The sequence below is a fragment of the Neopsephotus bourkii genome, unplaced genomic scaffold (genome assembly GCF_033783945.1).
Source record: "Neopsephotus bourkii isolate Nb327-2 ecotype Australia unplaced genomic scaffold, CSIRO-AGI_Nbou_v1 NB_234, whole genome shotgun sequence".
In the NCBI taxonomy this organism is placed as follows: domain Eukaryota; kingdom Metazoa; phylum Chordata; class Aves; order Psittaciformes; family Psittacidae; genus Neopsephotus; species Neopsephotus bourkii.
In genome coordinates, this window is record NW_026900744.1 from 1,277,901 (window position 1) to 1,304,658 (window position 26,758).

General features: G+C 41.5%; 1 protein-coding gene across 1 annotated transcript; it reads right to left on the reverse strand.

Moving 5' to 3' along the window:
• Nucleotides 1-5,579: 5,579 nt before the first annotated feature.
• Nucleotides 5,580-26,732, reverse strand: SCP2 (sterol carrier protein 2). The gene is made up of 16 exons (XM_061344798.1): nt 26,600-26,732; nt 24,423-24,474; nt 23,763-23,834; nt 22,407-22,538; nt 21,393-21,457; nt 20,266-20,392; nt 19,330-19,393; nt 19,000-19,086; nt 17,780-17,930; nt 16,784-16,931; nt 15,356-15,463; nt 13,680-13,833; nt 10,466-10,559; nt 9,730-9,859; nt 7,681-7,760; nt 5,580-6,453 (listed from the first exon to the last, which is right to left on the reverse strand). Exons 1-16 carry the CDS (start codon nt 26,642-26,644, stop codon nt 6,358-6,360), a joined length of 1,605 nt encoding a protein of 534 aa, XP_061200782.1. The 5' UTR covers nt 26,645-26,732; the 3' UTR covers nt 5,580-6,357.
• Between the last annotated feature and the right edge of the window lie 26 nt (nt 26,733-26,758).

A 26,758-nucleotide genomic window follows, 5' to 3' on the forward strand; every position in this document is an offset into this window, starting at 1 on the left:
AAACAGGAGTTCTGCAGGCATTGGCTCACTTGTGATGAGTGAGGCATGAGGCCTTCAGGAGTTTTAGTTGCATCTTAAAAGGTATACATTGTTCTTTTACTTTATTTACCTGATTTATAATAAGACTCTACAGAAATACTGGCATTCCTGAGGCACCCACTGCTATGTGCTGATACTCTGATACTTTCACTGCCTTTATGTGAAAAGAGAAAAAAGCCCATTAAAATTCTTTTTAGTAACTTGCCATCATTTGCTTCAGAAAATGAATAATCCAAACACAAAGAGTAAAAGGGATTTTTGTCTCCAAAGCAGGAAAGGAAGTATTTTTCAAACTCAAGAATGCACAACAGACCCTGGCCATGAGCCTAGTGGCATCTGTGTCTTGATCCAAATGAACTTTAAGATGTCTGTTCTCCCAGAGGATATGTACGATTACAAAATAAGAAATGAAAATTCATGGCTGCTTTTAATCTATCTGAAATATGTGATACAGACACAGCATATTTTGTACTTGTTTTATACTCCTCATGTTCGTTTCAGCCTGCTGCAGTGTTATTAGGGTATTTCTGTTCCTGTATCACAGAATATAACTAGTATTTCCCAGAGAACCCACCCAAGGCCACATAAAGCCATCTGCTTTTAAGTCAGCAGTGAGCTCTTCTTACAGATACAGGGTACAGACAGCTCACACTGTCACTCCAACCAATTATGCTGCTGTTTGTTTAAGTAATAAAGGAATTTGTTCCAAACAGTTGGGGTTTTTTCCAGCATTTGTTCCCCACATGTGGTTTGCTTCCTCGAGTATTGATTTTTCACAGTTCAGGGTTTTTTTTTCCTGCCTTTTATCCACCAGGCTAATTGCATTCTTACTCTTTTCTCTTTAATGAGAGCTGACATCCAGCTCAGTGCTCTGTAAAACAGGAAGCAATGTATTTCCTGTTCCAAGGAGGTAACAGTTTAAACTGACCTCAGATGAATTGGACACATGGGAAATGGACAAATCCAGCCTTGTGATGAATTCAGGTTTCTTCTATTGTCAGAGGGAAGATGTCGTCAAGTCCCTCTGTCCCATTCTCCTGCATCCTGAAAGGGTCTGTCACCCAGAGGAATAGCTCCTTAACCCAGCTGCCACAAACCATGCTCAGTTGTTCATCAGCCTCCTCCCTTGAGGAAACTGATCTCTCTGCTGCTTACCAGTGGGATCCCAGATTACCTTGTACTTGGAAGACTTGCTTTACACAACTAAAGCCACCAGAGCCACCTGCCAGATCCTCCATTCCCCCTCTAACACCTGCAGTTACAAACACCTGTACTAAGCACTGTCACACACCCCCATGAAGTTAGTGCAGGTAAGGTCAATCCATACAACAACATACAGCTGCAGTAACTGCCTGCCCCTAAACTGCCCCATCTGCCCATAGATATCACAGACTGGTCTGGGTTGGAAAGGACCTTAAAGCTCACCCAGTTCCAACCCCCTGCCATAGGCAGGGACACCTTCCACTAGAGCAGGTTGATCCAAGCCCCTTCCAACCTGGCTTTGAGCACTGCCAGGGATGGGGCAGCCACAGCTTCTCTGGGCACCCTGTGCCAGCGCCTCAGCACCTTCATAGTAAAGAATTTCTTCTCAGTATGTATGCCATATCTCCCCTCTGTCAGTTGCTCCACATGCCCTCATGTACCTACAGAGAGCTCTCCTGCAAATCTGCCAAATTCAGAATTCTGTAACTAATTCCTATTTGTTATCCTGATAACACAGGAACTGAGACTTCCTGAAGCGGCACACTTTCGTAAGGAAAGGAGCCATGTCCTGACCCTCAGCTTTTCTTCTGAGGACTCAATTGTAAGCAAAGCAGTGATCACCTCTGAAAATACATACTGATTAAATGTGTAAGTGTAATGTATGCACTGTACCTACTCCTGACTAGGCAAAGCAGCAGGACTGAAACACAAACTCAAGTAAAAGTTGGAAAGTAAAATCTGTGCTCCCAAACCAAAGCATTCCCTCAATTTCCTGCAAGCCAGATCTGCTGAGTCAGGCACCACTCAGCTCACTGGCTCCAACCCTTGACAAAGTTGCTTCTCTTAAGCAATGAAACATGGTTTATGTTTTCCTTCATTATGAAAATCCCTATCTGAAAACATAACATGAATTTATAAAAGGAAGTAAAGATAAGATAGTGGTGCCAATCTGGCAGCATCTCTGCCTGTCAAATGATTAACACATTTATCACAGCTGATGAAAACACCCCAGCAAAACCAAGAGCTGCAAACGGGGTTCACCAAAGCCCGTGAAGGGAAGAACAACCCTCCCGAGCATTTTAATGTCTAAAGCTGAAGTTTCCTCTTGTGTGAGCTGGGAGTTTGAGAGCACTGAACCCTCTGCCTAGAGGATTAGGGGTTTTGTTCTTTATGCAAAGCCTTTGAAACCAGAAATTTAAACTCTTGTATGTTCAGTGACTGGGCACCTCTTGGTAGCTCTGGCTGCGTTTAATTCTGCCCTCAAGGAAACAAGTTAATGTAACAGAACTGCAGTAACAAACTTTGTAAGAAACGCTGATCTAAAGTTACCGAGGATTATAGCTGGAGAAGAGGTGCTTAATGCTGCTTGGTTAAGAGAGCATAATGGGTTGAGAAAGAAAACTTCTACAGGGTGACTTCTAAAATGGTACAGAGGTAATCCTGTATTTGAGTAATGCAAAAAGTAAGTAAGAGAGCTTAATGTCACAATCTGCTCTGTATCGCAGAGCTTTGCCTCCTTCCTCGTCATGATGAGCAGGGCAAATTATTTCTGCCCACTGTGGAATTTATTCAGTTACCAGATTCTAAGACATACAGATGTAAATGGAGGGACTGGGGTTTTTAGAAAAGGCACCCCCTGCACACACACCTCACTGCTGGAAGAAGGAGAAGTAGAAAAAGTGTTACCTTTTAAAAATACTCAGTGAGTTATGACAGAGAAGGTGCTCAAAGTGAAGAAGCAGCACAAGACAGATGCGCTCAGACACTGACTGGCAGATAGGGTAAACAGAAGACTTTGCCCTTTACTCCATCTTCTTAAGCCCTGCTGAGAAATACAAAACTGACAAGTTCTCTTATCCCGAGCAGGCTGTGAAACCTTCGCATTACCTCCTCTAGCTACGATCAACAAGCAAAACAACTCTTCCCCTCTACTCTGCCCTGGTGAGACCTCATCTGGAATATTGTGTCCAGTTCTGGGCCCCTCAGTTTAAAAAGGACAGGGACCTGCTGGAGAGAGTCCAGCGCAGGGCAACTAAGATGATGAAGGGAGTGGAGCATCTCCCTTATGAGGAAAGACTGAGGGAGCTGGGTCTCTATAGTTTGGAGAAGAGGAGATTGAGGGGTGACCTTATTAGTGTATATAAATATATAAAGGGGGAGTGTCACGAGGATGGAGCCAGGCTCTTCTCAGTGGCAAACAATGAAAGGACAAGGGGTAATGGGTACAAATTGGAGCACAAGAGGTTCCACTTAAACCTGAGAAGAAACTTCTTCTCAGTGAGGGTGACGGAACACTGGAACAGGCTGCCCAGGGAGGTTGTGGAATCTCCTTCTTTGGAGACATTCAAGACCCGCCTGGACACGTTCCTGTGTAACCTTATCTAGGTGTTCCTGCTCCGGCAGGGGGATTGGACTAGATGATCTTTTGAGGTCCCTTCCAATCTCTAACCTACTGTGAAACAAACACCTGGGATTTTCCTGTTATAATGACATGATACCTGCAAATGCCAAACCTGAAAGTCCTGGGCCTGTGAAAACCCAGGGATTCCTTTGAAGGCTGGGCCACACACTTGGATATTCTTTCTCTTGGTATCAAACTCCAAAGACATTTTTGCAGTGGGTTGTTTTTTTTCCCCCCCTTGCTTGGTTGGTTTTCCATATTCCTGTGCAAGCTTTCCTCCCCCTTAAAAACTGATGTCAATCTGCAGGTGAGCACATCTTACTTAAACTTCTACTGGTATGGTCTATGATCTGTGTCAGCCTGTTTACACTTCAGAATTCATTTGCTTCTTTAATTAAACAGCAACAAAAATGTATCTGTATTCAAAATCCGTGGGAAAGGCATGTTCTGAGCTGCATAACAGACATCACTAAAGCTCTCCTGCTAGTATTAGTGATTCATGAGGACAAAGCTTGCTAATGAAAGGGTGTATCTGTAACTTTGTGCAGAGGAACAAATTGCTTTCAGTACGTTATTACTTCTGCAATCCTGTAATTCCCCTTTCTTTTAGCCCACAAGCCAAATGGCAAGGATTTAGGAAAAAGCAGTGGATACATTGGTCTGTAGAGAGCTAGCACTCCTTTCATTTGAGAGACAGGACTCCCATCTACTACAACCCCTCGGGTAAGTCAATAAACAAGTACACAAGAGGAAACCTGGTTAGTATCAGACTGTATTTTAAGAAGTTTACAGTGAAGGCAGGCCACATCTGTGCTATTGGAAAAGAGGGGGATGAAAGTTGATTCATCCAGATATTAAAGCCCAGGGCTGAGTACAAGAGGTGCAGGCAGGTCTGAACAGTGAGTGCCTGGGCAGGAAAATGGACAGTTGAAATTCAGTATAAATAAAGCAACACACACACCCCAACTTTCAGCTTTACTGTGCAGAAATAAGCACTGAGTTAGCATGAAAGAAATGAACCCCCAGTTTTCAGAGACGTAAAAAAGCATCAGCTCAAGGCTAGCAGGGCTCAGAAAAGCAACTGGGGAAAGTAAAACCTGAAAATGCTCTTGTATCTTGAAAGCCTTTCAACAGGACAACTGGTATGCAGCACAGAGGAAGGATACATGGATGGCCAAAAGGTCATCCCCATGTGACACAGTTAAACAGAATGTCCTCTTCCAAGCTGTGAAGCCTGGAAGCCATCAGGCAAGGCTATAAACACCAGAAGTGCTTTGAAGCTGTGCAAGGTTTCTTCCAGTACAAAACAAACAAACCAACAAAAAAGGCAACTAGGAGGTGTAAAACAAAACTGCAATGGATAAGATGAAAAGGAGTAAATTTAATTCTACATGAAACTCTTGACTTATGGTCAAAAAGCTGTTGAGGATTCCAGAAGGGACTGGACAAATGCATGAAAGGCCATCCAGCAAGTAGTTTAGATGCAGACCTACCACAGTGCACGTTTGTGAACTGGAAAAGAAAATTAAACCACCTGCAGCTAGGAAAGTATTCGTGATGAACAGATGTTTGGGCCATGTTATTATTCCTTCCCAAGGTATCGAAGGTCAGAACATACAGTGGGCTAGCTTGATTTTGGCCTGATTCAGTGCAGCCATTCTTTCTGCTCAGCAATCTGCTAAGCATTCACACTAGGTAAGCAGAATGATTAACCTGAATTAGGTCATTTTATTATGATTTTAGTTAAACCAGGGAAGTGGAAGTTTATGCTCCAATTCCTCAGTCATGGCCCACACGTGTGAGGCTGTGAGGTGTATATTCCAGATCGAGATGTCAGCTTATCTACTAGCAACGTCCAAGGACAACCTGTGTAAAACAGTTCAGTGCATTAACATGAAATCCTTGTTTACAAATCTGAGAAAGAGACACATAGAAGAACAGTAAAAGTATATTTAATTTTCTATTAAACCTCCAACCAGAATACATTTTCCCAAAACAGAACTTAAAGCTGTTAACATTTCATAATGCTCAACATCAGATTTTCTCAGGAGGAAGCAGGTAAAACACTGGTTATATTCCCTCCCTGCTCTCCTGACAAACCTGATCTTTTGTCCAAGGTGAGAGGTACCAAAATCCTGTGAATCTCAAAGCAACATTCTAGTTCCTCCTTACTTCTGGGTATTTTGTTTAATTCCAAAAGAAGTAATAAGAAAAGGATTTTCTAGCAAATTCCTAAAGCCTGTTCTAAAAAAATGCTGTTACAGATCCCCTGTACAAGACCACGTTAATTTAAGCAGCAACAAATTTGCTAGAATGGAAATCTGAAAGCATTATTACAGCTTCAAAAATATGCAACTAATGTAATTGATATGTGAAACTATCACCTTCCTCCCTCTCTTCCCAGCTAAGCTGAACAGTAAAGCAGCCTCACTCAGCTCTAAGGCTTATAAAACTTTTCATATTGATTAAAACAGAATTGTCACAAATACCCACCATATACCATTTGTAAGAGTTAGTGCCTCAAGCTTAGCTTAAAAATCTTTGCCACAGAGAAACTGATGGAATATATTAAGAGAATTAAGGTCTCTAACCACGTAATTTAGATGAGAGAGGTCCAATCAAACCCAGCCTGCACCATGTTATTGATAATGCCTAGTTTCATTCTACTTTTCATTGTGAAGAACATCGAGTACTAACTGTTTTCGCTAAGGAGCTCAAAGTTTAGCTTTGCCTGGCTGAAGCTGTAGATTCTGAAGTTTCATTGCCATGCCCATGTTCCCAGAGATCTTCAATTTGCCTTGAAAGAATGCCTAAAAAAGAAGGAGATTCAATGAAATGCAATATAACGTATTACCTCAAATGCACCCTCCATAGTTACAGGCACCCTACATGGTTAACATGTGTGTGCAGGTCCCAGCCTGCAGTTCTGAAACACCAACAGTTCTAGCAGACACCAGCATTCACCAAGAAATGTATCTTCTGACGTTAGATGATAAAATAATAAACTGAGGAAGTTGTATGCTTATTATATGTGTGACACCTAAAGAGAATGAGCTTGGCATTGCTTGTTTCTTGGATTACCATAATGATAGATGTGTATACAAAGCAGGGCAGAATACCCAGTGTTTCAGTGATGACAGTTCATAGAATGAAAGTTCACTACTTCAGTTGAAGGCAATAAAGCAGTAAGTGCACAGTAGATGCCACAATTTGTTACTCAAATCCCTCCCCAGCCATTACTGGGTCTGTTACTGATTAAGTCAATTTTGCTAATCTAGCCTGTGAAGCACACACTGAAGACGTGTGGTTTTTCCTCCAGACTTTGTACCAAGATGAACCGCACACACTAGAATATCCAAACTGGAGATGTAATTTGCGATTGCTTCTGAGTTTCCTGTATGTACACGACAACATCTCTGTAATGTGCTTTACCTTCCAATTTCTCCTACACACAACTCAGTTCCTGTTATTACCCGACCAAAAACTTAACAGAATGTTACCCCAAGCACTTCAAATTTAGAAGTACAGAACAGCAACTTAAAATTAACACAAACATCTGGTTTACTTGTGCACTATGGCTGCTTTTGACACATGGATGAATACAAAATCCCAACCAAATAATCACAGACATTCAATGGATGCTCACCTCAATTTCTGGTTTTTAGCATCAAGGTAACTTCTTACACTAATGCCAGTTACGACTGTAAAGCCCTTCAAACAGAGGGCCAGTGTTCTTCCTTTCTTAAGTCACACTGCAAACCGTAGTTTCACCCTCTTCTCTGCAAACCAAGCAATAATAATATCCCCTTCTGGATTACCTATATGATGTCTGAGCTAATATGTACCTCTTCAAGAGAGCAGATACTGTCTTTCTTGATGAATCTTACTTTGGCCAAATTGCTCTGGGGAAGTCAAGAACTGTTATTCTTCGAGTCTGCCATGGCAGTTTTGGAGGGGGGATTTATTTAAATGATTTCAACTTAAACACAGCCAAAACAAACAAGTCAGACCTCTTATCTCATCTTCACTATACTTACTGTCTGAGGATTCATTTTGCCAGTCATGAGGGCTAACAGATCAGTGTCTGCCATTGTAATTGTACAATCCGCCTTCTTATCTGTAAGACAGAGTGGACTATGACAGTTTAAACTGAGAGATGAAACAGCAACAGAGGCTGCAACTCTATGAAATATCTGTTGATACTACAAGTTAGCAAAATGGTACCACAAGTAAATACAAATAGCAGCCATTATAGAAGTATCAGCAAGAGCTCACAAGATCAGCAAGAGATAGCCAAGAGGCATCTGTGCCACCCTGTAGCACAGACAAGGTGCTACATCCCAATACTGAAAAAAGACAGACCTTTCTGAAGTGTGCTAAGTAAATGTATTCCTTGTAAAGAAATAATAATCTACTTGTAATCAGACAAAATGTTAACTGCAAGCATTGGCAATCATCTAAATTTGCTAGTGTTTCAACTCAAAGAGATGTGTTTTCCCCTGTGATGCTCTCTGAAGATACTCATCACTGACATTTCTGGCATTTCCTGCGCTCTCCTTCAATGGGAACAACATGTGCATTCTAAAAGCACTTATTTGAATTAATTCAAGTCCAAAAGTTTTTAGGATCTTATTAGAAATAAGCTGAAAACAACTCCTCATAAGCTCCAACAGAAATCCTGATGTATATACAAAAGGGCTGAAACCCGCATGTGTGTTTTCCTACACTCATCTTACTATGAAAACTGACGCTTTGGTAAAATGTCCATGCACAGAAAATGGTGTTTTTCTTTTTGTAGTAACTTAGATCAATGGATTCCAAATCAAACCCTCTGTCATGTTTTTAATTAAAAGCTTTAAGATCCAGGTCCACGGATATATGAAATTCTGACAACTATTGTCTTTGGCTTTTTATATATATCACTAGGATGCATGACTGCAGAAATGACACAAACCAATAAAAAAGAAATACAATCCTTTGTTTCCAAGGATTCTATAAAATCCAAGAATTTTATGAGGTTCCCCACCACCACCCAGTCTGTGTCCTATTTATGCCTGCCTTTTTTTTTGCTAATGGAACTTGAAGTTTGTATCAGCTGTTACAAGATTGAAATCAGTCAAGTTTTATCGCTTCAGAAAAGTAACTTGATGAGATAGACCAGCTTATTGCCTATTCCTCACTTAGAGTATTCTGCACAGTTCTGGTGTCCTCAACAGAAAAAGGACATGGAACTGTTGGAACAAGTCCAGAGGAGGCCACGAGGATGATCAGGGGACTGGAGCACCTCCCATTTGAAGATAGGCTCAGAAAGTTGGGGCTGTTCAGCCTGGAGAAGAGAAGGCTGCGTGGAGACCTCATAGCAGCCTTCCAGTATCTGAAGGGGGCCTATAGGGATGCTGGGGAGGGACTCTTCATTAGGGACTGCTGTGACAGGACAAGGGGTGATGGGTTAAAACTCAAACAGGGGAAGTTTAGATTGGATATAAGGAAGAAGTTCTTTACTGTTAGGGTGGAGAGGCACTGGAATGGGTTGCCCAAGGCGGTTGTGAATCCTCCATCCCTGGCAGTGTTCAAGTCCAGGCTGGGCAGAGCCTTGGGTGGCATGGTTTAGTGTGAAGTATCCCTGCCCATGACAGGGGGGGTGGAACTGGATGATCTTAAGGTCCTTTCCAACCCTAACTATTCTATGATTCTATGATTCTACCAGTGCCTCCAACACATTACATTTCTGGCCCAAATTTTAAAAGGTGAGAACAAGAAAAGCCCTGAGATCTGAATGATTTCATTAGGGTTTCTTTTTAAATTTTTATTCCTGTAACAGCCATCTGACAGATCTGTCTGGAGCTCCCAAGAAAACACGCAGTTATATAGAGAGAATTCACAGATGTTTCATTCTTGGTCCAAACATCATGGATTAGAAGTATCAGGAATAAGAAAAGATTAAACTGAAGGTAGCTAAGTTTAAAGTCAAGGCAGCTCTATAGCAATTTTGTTCAAGGTCACTACAGCTTAAACAGAGTATGAATTTATATTCTTGTCATTAGTCTGATGTGTTTTCTGCTATGACATACTAAAATAGCACTCACCTGAATTAACTGCTACGGAGCCTTTGCCATTTTTCACGTCTACTACCCAAGTTGCTTCTTTCCCACCAGGACCATCTTTTATTTTGAAGGCAAAGACTCCACCAATTTTCTTGACAAACTGCTCTCCTTCCTGGAATGAGCAGGTAATGTGTGAATCATTCATTTGCTTCAAAATAACTTTAACATAGTTTGAATGAAATAAAGTAATCTAAAACCCTTTAACCTTTCCAATAAAAAGAAATACCCATTTCCCCTCTATCAGGCTTCATTTAAGCACTTTACTAAAAAATAAAGACACCCAAAAATACCAAAACAAAACCCCACAAACTATGACTATGCAGATATTTATATTAAAATCTATCAGCTAAGAAAAATGACCTGTGTCCTAACAGTCTTGTCTTGATGCAAGCCTGACAAAACATGATTTCTTCCTCTAATCACACTTACAAAGCAAGCAACAAAGACCAAGTATAAACTTTAGATTTCCTCATTTAGCTACAAGCTCCTCATGTACAATCTGAACTTGCCTTTCCTGAAATACACTTATGCAGGTAGGAGCTGGCTGAACAAGGATGTTTTTTAATCATGGCAGAGCATAGAAAGATTTCTGGCACAGCAGAATTCAAAGCTGTTTCAGTAAGGAGTACTGAGGAAGTGACTGATGATACTATATACCCATGAGGCTTCACACATGTCCTGTCGTAAACTACAACAGGTAAAAGAAGTAGTCAAATACCTCTTGGAGCTTCTTTTCAATCTCTTTGAAGACCAAATGTGACTTAAATCCATCCACTTCTGCGCTGAGAGGCACAGCCGCAATACGGCCGGTGCTGCAATGAGAAACCCAGTCTTTTATATCCCTTTAATCACATTTTCTGCATCTTCAAATTATCATGAAGAGGCCTCTGACACCAGTGACAACAGCCACACCAAAACACTTCAGCAGGATAGAGCAAATATATGACATCTACACGAAGCTTACTATCTGATGGGCTTGACAGTCTGAGTGACAATCACTTGAAGTACCTATATGTCTTTGCATGTATGGACATGACACTAATCTTATAATGACAGCAGATCATCCATCTTAAGATAAAGTAGCAAACAGTACTGTCACAGCTGGTGTGAGGGGAGAGCAGCACATGCACCATCACAGAGAAATACTTCTCTTTTTGGCAAACCAAATCTTTTCCCTCCCAATTCAAGTGGGTCTCAACTGTCACAAGAGGTACTACGCATTATTCCCGATTCTCTGGAGCAGTAACCCTACGTGGCCTGAATGAACAGCATGAAACCTAATTCTTCATTTCTACAGAGGCCCCCAAAGATGAAGTACAGCTATGTCCAAAGAAATGGCAATTCAAGCAGCAGGAAAAACAAGCTTACAGATATTACCATCTCTTGGCAGCACAGTTCAAAGCTGTGGTCAGGTCTGATATTGTCACAGGGACAGAATCGCTTAAGCAATGTTGCTACACCTTGTGTGGTACTAACACTACTCCATAGAGGTATGCAAGGGTAGCAGTAGTAGTGTCTCATCTGAAGAAGGTACATCATTTTGCTAATAAGTTAAGGCTGTACTAACAAGATGTAAAGCTGTAATGTGTCACAAAAAGAACTGTTTCAAAGAGTAATCCAAAACCGAATCAAGTCCTGCTGTCATTTACCTTGTACATTCTTAGCAGCTATTACTAAAGTCACTAATTACAAGGTAGCTCTTAATCCAGTGATTAAGATGGCCCTGTGCACTGCTGCAGAAAACATGGTATGAATTATCTTCATTAACATTCATGAATTGCCACCACCTTTGCCTTACTTACACAATACACATCATCACTCAGTTACATAAACAGTGTCAGGAGAGATCAGCCACACTGTTTCGTTCCAAAGTCTGATTTATATAAATTAGTGCAAATCCTTGTGTCAGGTGCCTCCTGCACACCAAGCCCTTGGGAGAACTAGAAGGTTTTAAGCTTCTCTAATGCAAGATCAAACTAGTATTGCTGAGATGTGAGGTGTGCCTAAGAAAGACTCTTAAAGTATCTCCATACCAATGAGGGTGAAGTGAGCTGTAGTAAACAAGACTTAAGTTCTTTCAGGAGAAATATTATTTATACATGCAAAGCTTTTCCTGATAGGAAGGGACTACTTGTAGTAGTACCTCAAGGTTAACAGTACACAAAGAGCAACAGATTCCCTGTTCCATACAATAGTTTGTAAGACAATGCTCAAAGCAATGGAAAGCAGTATATTCCCTATAGAAATCTTTCACCCTGTGATTTGAAACGGCACCAACTCCCACTGCCAAGTTTTGCAAGCATGTTTGAAGGGAATCTATGAGAAGGCACGTATCACACATTTTCTCATGTGGTCTGCCCTCATACAAGTGATAGAATTGCCACGACAGACACTGTACTATAGAATTGCCACAACTGACACTGTACTATCGAAAATCACTGCTACAGCCCTCCAAAGTTCAACTGCTTCTCTCATTACCTACTGCAAAGATCACATTGTCACCTCCCAGGAATGGTACAGGCCTACCTAAAACAGACATTAGAAACCTGAGTTGGGAGGGGAATATTTCTATCTGGAAGTCCAATACCTGATACATTTTTGGAGCAAATATAAAGTATTGGCATTAAGCTTTAAAACCAAAACCATAATACCCACAAAGAATGGCTCAATCTTTCTAATTGAAGTTGAAAATAAAAACATAAAGGGACCTGTGTATTAAAAGAGCATCTCCTGAAATTTTGGTGTATTTACAATTCTGAAGTATCTTCTCTCAGTCCATCCTGGCACAGAACTAAAGCAGACTGCAAGACAGCTTCAGAGCAGCATTCTCCTCTCATCCTGACGTGTGCTAACTTGCAAGTGCAAATTCTTCAGCCAGGACGGAAGGAGCAGCATGCCTGAATTCTAAGGAGTGCTTTGAATACCAATATAATACAGAGCTGAAAACAAAGTCTTCATGAACCAAACCAGTAACAACTGTAGCAGTGAAAACAGTGAGTATGCCTATTCCCATGGATGTCTGGCCTTTTTTGGCAAGTCCTTAGTTTCAATTAAATAATTTCAATGTAGCCTGGTTTGTTCTTGGATGGGTTTTTTGTTAGCTTTTTTTTTCTCCAGAGTCTTCCTCACAGGAACTCGTGAGCCATTTCTATGGGCCAGTCCGCTCTTTTCAGTAATTCAGAACTCACACTGCAAGAGCAGACTGTAAGTTACAGTCTCTTGTATAGACCTGTGGTCCTGCAGGTACACAACAGTTTCAATTGCTGAGCAAGTTCCAGTTTACAGTGCAATCTCTTCCTTGCACAAACGATACTACTAAAACACATTTTGAAACACAAAGATATGGGAGCACGGTCAGCACAGAGTGACCTTAGTTTACACCACCACTGAACCCACTGCTGAAGTTCCCAGTTACAGAATAGAATCACAGACTGGTTTGGGTTGGAAGGGACCTTAAATCTCATGCAGTTCCAACCCCTGCCATGGGCAGGGTCACCTTCCACTAGAGCAGCTTGCTCCAAGCCCCTGTGTCCAACCTGGCCTTGAACACTGCCAGGGATGGGGCAGCCACAGCTTCTCTGGGCACCCTGGGCCAGCGCCTCAGCACCCTCACAGGGAAGAGCTTCTGCCTAAGAGCACATCTCAGCCTCCCCTCTGGCAGGTTCAAGCCATTCCCCTTGTCCTGTCCCTCCAGGCCCTTGTCCAAAGCCCCTCTCCAGTTTTCTTGCAGGCCCCTTTATGCACTGGGAGCTGCTCTAAGGCCTCCCCTTAAGGAGCCTTCTCTTCTCCGTGCTGCAGCCCTCAGGCGCGCTCTCCTGCTCTGTGCCGTGTGAAGGATGAGCACCCTGCAGGGTCCCGCTGCCTCCTCCGGATCCAGCCGCGGCAGAGGCAGCCTCACGGCTCCCCGGGCCGGCGCGGTGCCGGTGTCTCACCTGCGGTGTCCCGGGAAGCCCATGCCGTACAGCGTCACCACCGCGGCCCCGCCGAGGCCCAGGTTGTGCTGCAGCGCGACCTTTGCCCCGGGGACCTGCCGCCGCCCGGCCAGGCCGCGCAGCTGCCAGCAGAGTTCGGCGCACTGCGCCAGGCCTGGGGAATCGAGCACAGAGCGACATAAGGAACACGCAATGGGTATGTGCCGTAAGCCTCCCTCCTTGGAAAGACATTCAGGGACTACTAAGGACAGGATTTGAGAACGTTAATCCAGGTACATAAGAAACAGCTTTTCTTGGGAGGCCCAAAATGAAGGTGGATCCCTTTCCATTACAGCCCCGATTTTCAGCTGGCATTTCCCCTCCATCTCCCCTCACTATCAGCTATTTCTGCAACTGTGATCCCGTTCCACCACACGTTTCTTCTTCCCTCCATCCCTTCCTCTCCTTTCTCCCAGGTAACTGTGTAGGCATCTGTATTTTACACATGGCACTGTACACACTGCTAACTGAAACATTACAAACAGGGCGAGTAAGAGCATTGTCATTCCAGGCACAGAGGAGAATTAACAGGTTTCATTTACACTCTTGCAGCCTCAAGGAGAGATGTGTACAGTGGTACAACCTGCCCAGGGATGATTTGGAAACTTAAGGTGACTTGTATGACCTCTGATTGGCACACAGCTGGCCTCCAGACTGTTTTAGAGTGAAATTAAGCTGACAGCCTGTAGACACGGTCATTTTCTGCTCTTTAGCAACTCTTTCCCCTGTCCCATGGCAATAGAAACGGGAACACCAGTAACTGCCTCTACATGTATCACTGAGTAACTGACAAAGACTGAACACAAACCTAGCAATGTAATGTTCCCATCCTGTTACAGATACCCACGCAGTATGTTCTCCTTCCAAAGCTGCCTAATACTCTCTCCACACATCAACTGCAGGCTATCCAGCTGCTAAGATTAAGATTTGTTCTTTTACAAGGTTTCCTCTTCTCCAGTTTTCTAACAGCCTCTCATTTCCAAACAAGGAAGGTTAATTATCCTCACAAATCCAAATACATTATACCCATTATATATGCTTGCATATCCATTACATATGCTTATATATCCATTATATATGCTTGCTCATTTGGAAGCAAGCACAGCAGTCTGAAGAAAACAAAAAAACAAAAGGAAAAAGGAAAGCCCATGTTGTCAGGAAATGATGCCTGAGTTTCTGCTTTAAACATCAGGTAAATATTTTGCCATCCAAGTGTTACAGAAATAGCTTTTATTACAGCTAACAAGGGTACAGGCTATCCAGCTGCAGTAAAAATCTCCCAAATCTGAATTTTAAAGGATGACAACAGGAAAATTCAAACTACATTCAGCAGGAGTTGTACTACTGAACAATTCCTTAGCAAAAAGTTCAGCTGTTTTGCAGGTTGCTTTAATAACGGGGGGGGCAAAAAGCACCATAAAATTAAGTAAGTGCTCATGATCAAAATCACACTCCAAGTCTCATTCCTACACGGTCAACCTGCCTTAGTTGGAAATGAGAATCAAGTCCGGAGCTTCCTTCTAGTCTCATGAAGCCCTCGTGTTTCATACAGATAAATGCAAGTGGGAAGCATCTGCTGGCCCAAGAGCTGTATCTTGTATCTAACTGGTGTGACTAAATGACATGGTTTTGCATACCTGTAGCACCAAGTGGATGTCCCTTGGAAATCAAGCCACCACTAGGATTAATAACCCATTTTCCTCCATAAGTGTTATCTCCTCTGTCAATCAGGTCACATGCTTTTCCTATAAAACAGTAATTACAAAAGTAATTGCTTTTAAGTGATTTTTCAATTCTGTTGTCACCAAGTTGCAAGTACCAGGTCAGTTTTGCACATCTAAACCCACAATGTGTCTATGCCATTTCACTTACCTCTAATTAGACTAAGGTCTAATGAGCCTACCATTTCAAGATAAGTTTCACATACTATTAAGGTCAGACTGACTGAAAGGCGGTGAGAATTGCACTGTTAAATTACTACACACAAGACTGACTGGACAATCAAGTACCACCAGAATTGTTCTTTATCTTCAGTTAAAAGAATTAATCTAAAAAGCTTACTGTTCTGATTTAAACAGCATCAAACATTTACTGGTTTTACTGGAGATACCATAAAAACCATGAGAAGGATAACAGTAGAAAGCAAGCAATGGCAAATACTGGAAGCCCTACAAACACATGAAGTCTTCCTAAAGTTCCACAAACTTGTTTCTGTGAGTTTAGACATAACGCAATACACCATCTAGTGACAGAGCATGGTATTTTCCCTAATTAAAAACAAATTAGAGGAAGACTACATCAGATGGTTATTTATATAAAGCAATAATACATTTAAATACATCAAATGCTAAAGCAGCAGTTCAATGCATTATTTATTTGAAATCAAAGAACTTCTTCAGTAGAAAAATGTAATGGTTAGACTTACATAAAAGAACTAAACTCCACTGCCATTTAATGTGTTGTAAATCCACTCCACTGAATTAAACTGATCTGGACAGATTGTGCATTGTTACCCTGTTGACTTTAGAGGCATGTTCACAACTTGCCAACAACTCTTTCTTTTCAACAGCAAGTATGTTTCAAGATTTTGGGAAAAGTCACACTGAAGATGAGTAACGTGCCCTCTACAGGCAGTTCTTGTCTCATTTTTATCTTCTTAAAGGAAATAAAGATGGAGGGAAATCTTGGGGTAGGTAGCTATATGGCCTTGAAAAGGGGGCATAACACCAAGAAAGATCACAAGAGTCCTCAGTTTCCTTGTTCTGCTTGCTTAAAAGAGCCATCCTTGCACATGCTAGCCATAGGATTTCACACAGTTGTCCAACACTTTAATAAGCTTTGTAGATTTCTTCAGAAATCACAGTAAAGTGATTCTAGAGTCTGCAGGTCTTCCTTTTATTACCACAGTGGTAACTTGCTTTTGCATCTTATGAAGCCAGCCAGTAAGACTTTCAAATACAGACTGGCCAATAGATAGTTCAAAGTTTTGATTATATGAACAGATACAAAGGCATTTTTAACGCTTTCCATTTTACTAAAACAAAGCTCTCCATTGATGTTATTACCTTCTGGACAGAGTCCCAGCGCTTCATAGGTGATGAACTCATTAACTGAGAAGCAGTCATGAAGTTCGATCACATCAACATCTGTAGGTTTTAGGCCTGCTTTTTCAAAACACTTTTCAGCAGCTTTTTTAGTCATATCATAGCCAACCTGCAGCGAGAAGAAACTACCTTAAAATATCATTAGACACATTAAAATTACAAGCAATTTCATTTCTACGCTTAATTTTAAATGTGTTTCTGTCTAAATTGAGGTAGGAGGTGGCATTCTAATTATTTTTCATGCATCTTGTATCACAGTTTAACATTCATACAGTGTGAATTGTATAGAAAGAAATACTACATTCTAAGTCTTGATGTTGGCATGTGGAAGCTTTTCTGGCAAATATCCTCTGTTTTCTCAACCTTGCTCACAAGCTAAATTGCTCCTTTGCATGGCTCAGGCAAACAGCCTTAAAACAAAGCCTCAAACTGTCTTGCTGCCTTTTTCAATGAGCCATCTAACTAGAACTGTATTTGAAACCCAAACAGGACATGACTGCAGCAGAAGCTATTGGGTATTCTAATGGTTGACTTACATCCAATTATTTTTACCAGTTTGCAGTGGGACCCAGATTTCACTGTTCATGTCTTTCCCTTCATTCTACTTAACCAAGTAGTGACTATACCCAACAGGTTATTTCAGGCTCAACATTACACAGACATAAGTAAAATTGTTTTAAATAAAGAAACCTCCTTCTTGCTTTTCAATGAAGAGCAGCCTTTAAATAACTGGTTGAAAATGAGGGGTTTGATAGCCTGTTTATAAAGTTCTGCTGTTATTCCACAACCACACTCATTGCTTCTTCCACCCGCCCAAATGATATTACTTTTATATTTGCCACAGAGTATAATTTGTTTGCTAACTGACATGGAAATGTCTACAGTATCATTCAGACTTGCAGGTATTAAAAAACCCAACACTGAGGAGTACCAGGGAATACAGAACTGTAAACCTACCATCTTCATACAACTGTTTTCTTCAAACGTGCTTGGATAATCAGTAGCCATCACCTGGGCTAGAATTTCCACAGATTGCGGCTGCAACTCATGCCTTTTCACAAACTCCTCACTAGCCAAAACTGCAGCTGCAGCACCATTTGATGTTGGACTGATTGGAAGAAAAATAACGATGTCAGCATTCTGTATTAGTAAGGTCTATCTTCCATTGAATTACCTTTAAATGCAAACCAAAACAACCCAAAAAGGACAAACAAAAAGATACTTTGGCTGATGCCACTGAAACTATAAATTCCATCAGTGTTTGCTGGACACTTTAAGCAATAGTCTTAACAGACATTTGAAAAGCATGACATCAAATTGCAAACAAATCATTATGTGCTTTTTTCCATTTAGAAAGAATATTAAAGCTTCTACCTGGCTATAGTCATTGTTAGCAGCAAGCCTTTCAGGAGGGTATAGGAAAGGCTGAAGAGAAGAATTAACACTTAACAGCAGTGGATGCTCATTGATAAAAGATACAGAATCAAGTGTTCAAGGCCAGACTGGACAGAGCCTTGGGTGACATGTTCTAGTGTGAAGCATCCCTGTTCATGGCAGGGGGGTTGGAACTTGATGATCATAGAATCATAGAATAGTTAGGGTTGGAAAGGACCTTAAGATCATCCAGTTCCAACCCCCCTGCCATGGGCAGGGACACCTTGCACTAAACCATATTACCCAAGGCCTCATCCAGCCTGGCCTTGAACACTGCCAGGGATGGAGCATTCACAACCTCCCTGGGCAACCCATTCCAGTGCCTCACCACCCTAACAGGAAAGAATTTCCTCCTTATATCCAATCTAAACTTCCCCTGTTTAAGTTTTAACCCATTACCCCTTGTCCTATCACTACAGTCCCTAATGAAGAGTCCCTCCCCAGCATCCCTATAGGCCCCCTTCAGATACTGGTTCCAACCCAAACCATTCTATGGTTCTATGAATGACAAGAGAGCCCCAAAGTACTAAATATTTTTCAGCTTATTGCATTATACTGTGAACAAGTACCTAGATAGTGTTTGGTCAGCACAGATTCCACATCTGTTTTATTTATAAGAAGTTTTACTTCAAATAATCTGTCCATTTTAATTCACATGCAAACAGACTTTTATTTAACTAGCTGTCCTACCGTATTTGGCTTAACATCAAGTTTTATTCCACAATGCTAAGTCCTCTCCTTACCAACACTGTAAGACAGTCAAGAAATCAAAAATCTTGCGAGAATGCAGAACTTCATCCAATGTGTACTTCTGTTGGAACTGGGAATACCTGGCAAGAACAGACAGACACCATCTTTTAGTACAGCCCTTAGCAGTAGACACACTAATATCACACTGTTAGGCAGATACAGAGCTGATTTTACAAACTGGATATAGGCACTGGAGATAGAGTTTATGCTGGGTGTCATTTTCACACCCTAAGAAATAATGTACTCTAAAAATAATACTCAGTTTTGCATGATGTTTTTAACAGCAACACATGTTCAGTGTAGAGGCAGAGTGCGTAACTCACGGGTTGTTAGTTGAGTGGCTGTGATTCTTCCATGCAATTTTTGCAAAGTATTCTGGATTTGTCCCTGGAAGGGGAAGGAAAGCTGTGCTGAAGTGTTTGTTTACCCAAGCAGTGCTAACATAGCATTTTAAATATTGGTTTGACCTTTACAAGCATCTTTACAAGAGAGTCATTGTCATCAAGGCTTTCCTTAGAACTCATCTCAGGTCTAAAAATTAGATAAAGGCTACTAAAAAGAACTGAGTTTTAGCTAGCAGACACCCTGTTTGGATATTTAACACTTACTGACATAAAAATACAGAAAAGAAGTGCATTTTATTTGAGGTATTATTGTATTACTGAAACTTGAATACCCATTTTCCTATGGATGCAAAACAGCTGTGGTGAAATACTGGAGTCTGTCTAAAATTGTCCCACATACTAGTCTAAAACTAAGAGCAAAGAGAAGATTCTCAGCCCACCAGCCTGTTACCTTGGAGCCAATTCCCTTGTCTGCTGAGGGGGTAAGAAATGGCAGTGGCAGCAGTCTAGTGCTATAGATTGAATCAAATACCCAAAAGCTTTTGTGAGGCAAGTCAGCCTTAGGCCTCTCTACCCATCCTAAGACACATGGAAAAAATGCAGGAAGTTACACAATCTTATTGCCCAGATCTTACAAAAGCACAAACCATTCATTAGCACGATTGCCAGACACTCTATATCACAGCCTTATTTTGCCTCCTGATGGTTTCGCTTGCCTACACATCACCAACTTTTATGTAGGTAACTCTTTATCCAAATGTATTCCCGTATGCGTTAGCTGTAGATGCTGCAGTTGTAGTACTTGGGTAAAAGAAAGGACACTGAATATTATCAGTTTAAAAAAAACCCAATCCTAGTAAGTTTTAATTCACTTCATTAGAAGGACAATGAAAAAAATGGTGTCTTTTAACATACCATATTTCTCCATATGTTCTTTGCCAGCATTTGCAAACATCTGAGGTGCTACAGGAGCACTTGCTAAGCCATATTTATTTATCATAATTTCCAAGTGTTTGTCAATTGGATTAGTTCTATCTGAAAACTAAAAAGAGGAAGAGTCATAAAGCAAGTCATAACTTCCTTTTCTTTACAAGATCACCACAAAAGTGCTACGTATTTCAAGCAAAACAGAGCAGTTTGATATTTTCACTGGTCCACGCTGCACTTCAGTGACATGCACTGAAGCATTCATAACTTCTCAACAATAAGAAAGAGTAAATAAGCAGAAAATCCGTATCTGTATAATCACTGCACTGATTCATGGCAAGGACTATTCCTATATGACTTCTCACCTCAGCTTAAAATCTGACAGTTACTGTAGCTCCAAGTTATAAAATCAACGCTGTATTAGTATTTTTAATGGAGCTTAGATGAAGTATCATAAAGCATGTTAAAGATAACTCTTACTCCAAATCAGTTGTTAAATTCAACATTTCTCACCCAAACCTCTGCATATATAATCCAATTTGTCAGTTGTGTAGTTAAATGGGCTCTAATACCGCTTGCCAGGCATATGGGCTCTAATATTGCTTGCCATAAGGCAGAATACAAACAACCCACACAGACACTTCTCCAGTAAAAACAAAGAGACAGGTAAGAAAGGTTTACAAAAGCCGTTAGTTTTTGGGAAAGTGCTCAACTGAGTAAGCATCAAGAAAAAGCCAGAAGACCCAGATTCTTTCTTTGATTTGCTGTGTCTTTCTAGTAAAGACACTTCAATTGCTCAGTGGTTCAGTATTCTATCCAGTGTTTTCATTATTCCCCATTTACCCTGCCTTTATCATATTGGCAAAATGCTAAAAGCATGACATACCACCAAAATATTCATTCTAGAACATTCCACAAGTTGTGTGTATCACAGCTGCAATCAGAATCATAACACTTACTAAAAGTTTCTGTGGATCAAAACAATGGCTTATTTTGTAATCATCTACAGCAGCATCTTAAAGCAACCGGTATTTATTAGCATATGTCTCAGAGAATGAGGAGGTGTATTTAATCTATGAATGTAATGAAATGTAGGGAGTGTTTCAGACACTTACACCTGAGGCAAGGGATCCTTTTGCCATCCTCTCAAAGCCAAGGGCCAGAACACAGTTTGCCAAACCTTAAGATAAAAATTGTGACTATTTAAAACACAGTGTAATGATAAATGTCATTACGTGCTAGCAACTATTCAATAACAAGAGATATACATAAATACCTACCAGCTGTTCTTCCTCCTTTCTTCATTTTTGAAGGAGAGACAAATTGGGGTGGGAATTGTACTGATACAAACATATTGATACTGAAGAATAAGAGAGCACTACAGGGGTCGGGTTTACTTTCAACCTGTTTGACAGCAATTATCATAGATGACCAAGCACTTACATCTCTGCTACAAATACACAAGAATCATACAGAATGTTACTATAGTTTTGATTCTAGAAATATCAGCACTTAAGTGCAAGAAAGTATCAAAAGTCCACAAAGGAACTGCAGAAACAGAAGGAAAGACTCATCTGTCAGTTCAAAGCATGGTCTGTCACAAGGCATTGCTCTCTTCCCTTCCCTTCCAAAAAAATGCATTGGTCAAATACTGATGTTAACTTCAAGTTAAAAAAAGAAGTAAAAGCCAAGCTTTTTAACAGATTCTTTTCTCCTTTTCATCCTACAGAGTCTAATGTCTATAATGCAACTGCTTCTGCACTGCTCCAGACAATTCTTCCAGGAAAAACTTACCTGGCTTCCTACTCACTAGGTTCATGCAGCTTCTGACAGAGGAAAGAACATTTCTATCCATACACACCATCTTACTGCATCACTGACATAGTCTCTTATGTGCACACATGATGTTCTAGTGATAGCCTTGCTCTTTTAAGTTTTTGGTCACATATTTGCATATATATAAGTGATCAACCTTTTCAGCTGAGTGAGGCAGAAAACACCATTTTGCCTGAGGACAGTACACGTACAACTCGGAGTACTTGCACATTCACTAGTTCCATTCTTCATTCAAGTTATATTTATAGAAATAGAGGATATGTATTACCCAGCCCCAGAACAAAACAACTCACCTCCTTCTACTAGTTGTCTGGCCATGAACAAAGCAGTTGATCCAGTAGCGCAGTTGTTGTTAACATTAATGATAGGAATGCCAGTCAAACCCAAACTATGATAGATTGCCCGTTGTCCACAGGTCGAATCACCTTTATGCATGGACACAACGTTAAAATAAGCTACATATGCAAACTTGACTAGCAAAACAAAATCCAACCATGTGTGTGCAATGCTAATACTTCAACAGTAAACATGAACATCTTGAGTATCTCCCAAGTATCCATTGTACAAGAACCTTAGAAACAAGATGAAAATCATCATATTTTATAAGCATAAATTAGTCCTGCTTCTGTGATAACAGGCTGTGAATAAATGGAAGGTAACTGGACAGGACAGAAACATCTCACAGGTGTGGCTTGGAAGCTGCTAGAAGTATCCCAGCTGACTGACCCTACTAATGTCCTAATACAGTTATTAACAGAGAAACAGGAAGAAAGTAAACAGAAAACTCTGGAATGGAAATAAATTTCCTCTAATAGAAATCTGACTGCTTTGAGAAATACACCAGGCATCTATGTGCTGGAGTAGCAAGAAAACGTTCAAACCAGTCACTTAACACCATCTCCTTTCACTACATTAAGCAGTAACTGCAAGTTAAAAGCTTCTGCTAAGAGTGTCTACTAGAAAACTGGAGGGTTGTGTTGGTTTTGGCTGCTTTAGCTGCAAAGCATTATTCTGGAGCCACGCTAATGCATGTGCTTCAATAGTCTTATACAATACATTCAATCATGGCTATCTTTCTATATATGTCCATACAATTGAAAAGGCTGTGAACCTCTTTCAGAGTAATCTCATCTATCACGAGTTGAGTCCAAGCACATACCTCTGTTGTGTTCTTGGGCTGAAAGTGCAAGGACACATTACAGTTTTGATCTCCAAAATACCCCCTAGCAAGTCCAGGGCAGTGGACAAACAAGCATGTCCACTCCAGTGTGCACACAGCATCACACAGAGAATAAACAACTTTTTAAGTCCACTGCCATACACATTGTCATAGGTAAGGCTTGCACCACCTGAATAAATACACAACCTGATCTTGCTGAAAGTTACTTGCATCAAACATACTCGCAAGACACAACTTCATGTAAGTCTTTCCACACCAATGACTACAGCTGTAAACTCCATACATACACAGACATAGATCTGTGACCATTAAAAATAATAGATTCTTTAAAAGTCTGAGACAGTTCTACACAATTAAATAGAACCTGAAATGGATGGGATCCCCCACACTTTATCCACACAGATGTGGACAAGCTTTATCTACAAAGATGTCTGCAAAGGTCACATCTCAACCAAATGACACTGCTTACCATAAACATAACCCACACATGCTTGCTCCACTTCTGAGTAATGAATCCCAGCATCAGCTAAAGCCTTTTGGCCTAAAAAAAGTTCAAGAGTTGAAAAGAAGTTAAAAGTTGAAGAAAACCACCAAAGCCATCTTTCACAACCAGAACAAGCAGACCTAGAGTACCCTAAGCAGACCTAGAGTATTCATGCATTCACCAACAAGAAAAAGAGATAGCTGTAAAAATTACTTATTATACGATGCAGATGGTTAACATAATCTTGCATTTTAGTTCTCATAAAGACAATTTTGCAGTGTTTTGAGCTCTGAACAAGCTCCTCTATCAGAAAATTTCATGCATCTGTGTTCATGCACAGTCTGTCCCAGTGAAAGTACATTTGAAGAATATCGACAGGATATAGGTAATAATACAGGTAATAATACAGGACACTTAAGATAAATGTCCCAGTCAATTTTAAGCTGTCCTTCTGACTTCAGCACGGGCAGGCAGTGAATTGAACAGGTCAGGTATGGATTTTGTGAGGTTTTTATCAGTTTTAGATTTGCTTTTAATACATATCTATTTACTGAACAGCAGTATTCCCTCATATGTATAACAAAAATACTGTCAGACTTCAAATAACTGTCAGCAATCAAACTAAATGCTTCATTATTAAATTACCTGCCTCCTTTGCCATGTCAGGATAATCCATGCTCTCACTAGGCTTTGCAAACTGATGAGAAAAAACAAGGAAAACAAACAAGAAACCACACAAGAACAAAATACAGTGAGATTTAATAGCTCTTTTGCTCCAACTGGTATATTTAAAGCTTTATATTTAACTTAGAAATAGGTTTGTGAACAATCAGCTTTAAATAACCAATTTCATTTAATTGACCCAAAAGCACATGCACAAAACCTGCACAATTCCAAAGTGCTACTGACAGGCCCTGTTCTTACCCTGTGATGGCTAACAACAGAAAATAGTACTCAGGACCACCTTTGCTCAGTGTTAAAGAAGATCCATGATTTAAATGCAGATATACAGTAACCCTGTCCAAAGCCTTTGGGTGGGACAGAGAATAACTGTCATCCTCACTGATTCATTGTAACACAAGACATAATCTTCACTAAGGCTTTGGTAAGTATTTCCTTTCCACTTTATTCTGTTATCCTCCTATTTGTAACACAAAAATGCTTGGGTTTTGTATGGAACTTAATTCTATATAAGCCTCCCTTTCTTGAGCCTTATTCCCCTTTGTTACAAATCCTGTCACACCTTACCTCTCACCAGAGAGGTGCTATTTCTATTTTCTTTGTAGTAAGACTCATTAGAAACCACCAACAAATATACACTGTGCATTTTTACATCACTCACAAAAGGTGTCGCTGCTAAAATACCCCACCTCATACTAACATCTTGTAGTTCTACACATTATTCAGCCTTCACTGTTAGTATATAAAAGGCAATACACTAACTCCTCACCAGCTCCAGCCGTTCACAACACTTAGCTGTACTTTCTGTAGTGCCTCATTTCCTTAATTTAGACAGAGAACCTTCGTGCTGAAGGTCACATCAGTGAACTGATGACTGTAAAAGTCTGTAAGAGCAATTGACACTATCTGGGCTAATAAAGAGGGAAAAAGAGTACTGACAACTTCTCACTAAGCTGGTAACTGAGATGATGATCCACTCAGAAAACTGCGAGGCACAGTGTGCGGGACTGACAATTACACACGCAGGAAGCACAGACTGTTGTTTTGAGAAGGTATGCTCATCTTTGGAAGACATTACATCATTAAGATTAAAAAAGAGAGTGCTGAGGCACTGGAATGGGTTGCCCAGGGAGGTTGTGAATGCTCCATCCCTGGCGGTGTTCAAGGCCAGGCTGGACAGAGCCTTGGGTGACAGAGTTTAGTGTGAGGTGTCCCTGCCCATGGCAGGGGTTGGAATTGGATGATCTTAAGGTCCTTTCCAACCCTAACTATTCTAAAGGACTTCATGATAGAACAGTTAAGATGCAGTTTGGTGTCTGACAAGTTTTAGTTGTGTCTTCCACACTGCGGTCCCCTCTTTGAGCATATCACAAGTGAGTTTAAGCAATATATGAGTTTATCACCCCTCTAAGTGCCACAGCTACATGTCTTTCCAGTACCTCCAGGGACGGTGACTCCAGCACTGCCCTGGCCAGCCTGTTCCAATGCCTGAGCACCCCTTGGGGAAGGAATTTCTCTTAATATCCAATCTAAACCTCCCCTGGTGCAACTTGGGACCACTTCTTATCCCATCACTGGATACCTGGGAGAAGAGACCCACATCCACCTCACTACACCCTCCTTTGAGGTAGCTGTAGAGGAGCCGCGCTGTGTGTGCTGTTGGCCACCAAATTAGCGGTGTCAGTCAGACTTCGCGTCAGTCCCCACCACAGCATCTGCAGGGCACCTGCTCTGCTGCTGCCAGTTCCCCGGAGCCCTTCACCTTCGGGCCCTTCAAAACACCGGGCCAAGCCCTTGGCCAGAGGCTGTAGTGACACGGCACCCACCCTGCCCGCTGTTACACTCACTTTCCCAGCGGAGCTTCTTAATGTTTAACTTGGCCGCTGGGTCAGCTCTCACCAACCGAAGGTGAACTCTGCTCGGAGCCGCTGCGGCCCAGGCCCGATCGGCAGGCCCAGGCCGGCGCCGTACACCACAGGGGACGCGCGAAGCGGGGACGTCCAAAGGGGACCAGACCTGCTCGGGCCGATCCCCCCCCCCCCCCCCACCCTCACACACCCTCACAGGCACAGGCAATGGCGCCAGGCCCCGCCGTGCCCTCCCTCGCCGCCTCACCGGGGACGGCGCAGGCAGTCCCGTACCTTGGTCATGCCAACGCCCACCACGAACACCCGCCGATGCACCATGATGGCGGCGGAGCCCCTGCGCCCGCTCCCCTCCGGCGGCGGCACCGCTGACAGCCCAGCTAACCCACCGGGAACCCAGAGCGAAGGGGCGGGGTGAAGGCCCGGGAGGCGTGA

Coding starts and splice junctions, on each gene's coding strand:
- SCP2 (XM_061344798.1), bottom strand. CDS start 26,644: ATGGTGCATCGGCGGGTGTTCGTGGTGGGCGTTGGCATGACCAAG. Junction 22,539..23,762: donor ATGTGTGGGTTATGTTTATG/GTAAGCAGTGTC, acceptor CCATGCATAAAG/GTGATTCGACCTGTGGACAA. Junction 7,761..9,729: donor CTCCGTAGCAGTTAATTCAG/GTGAGTGCTATT, acceptor TCTGTCTTACAG/ATAAGAAGGCGGATTGTACA.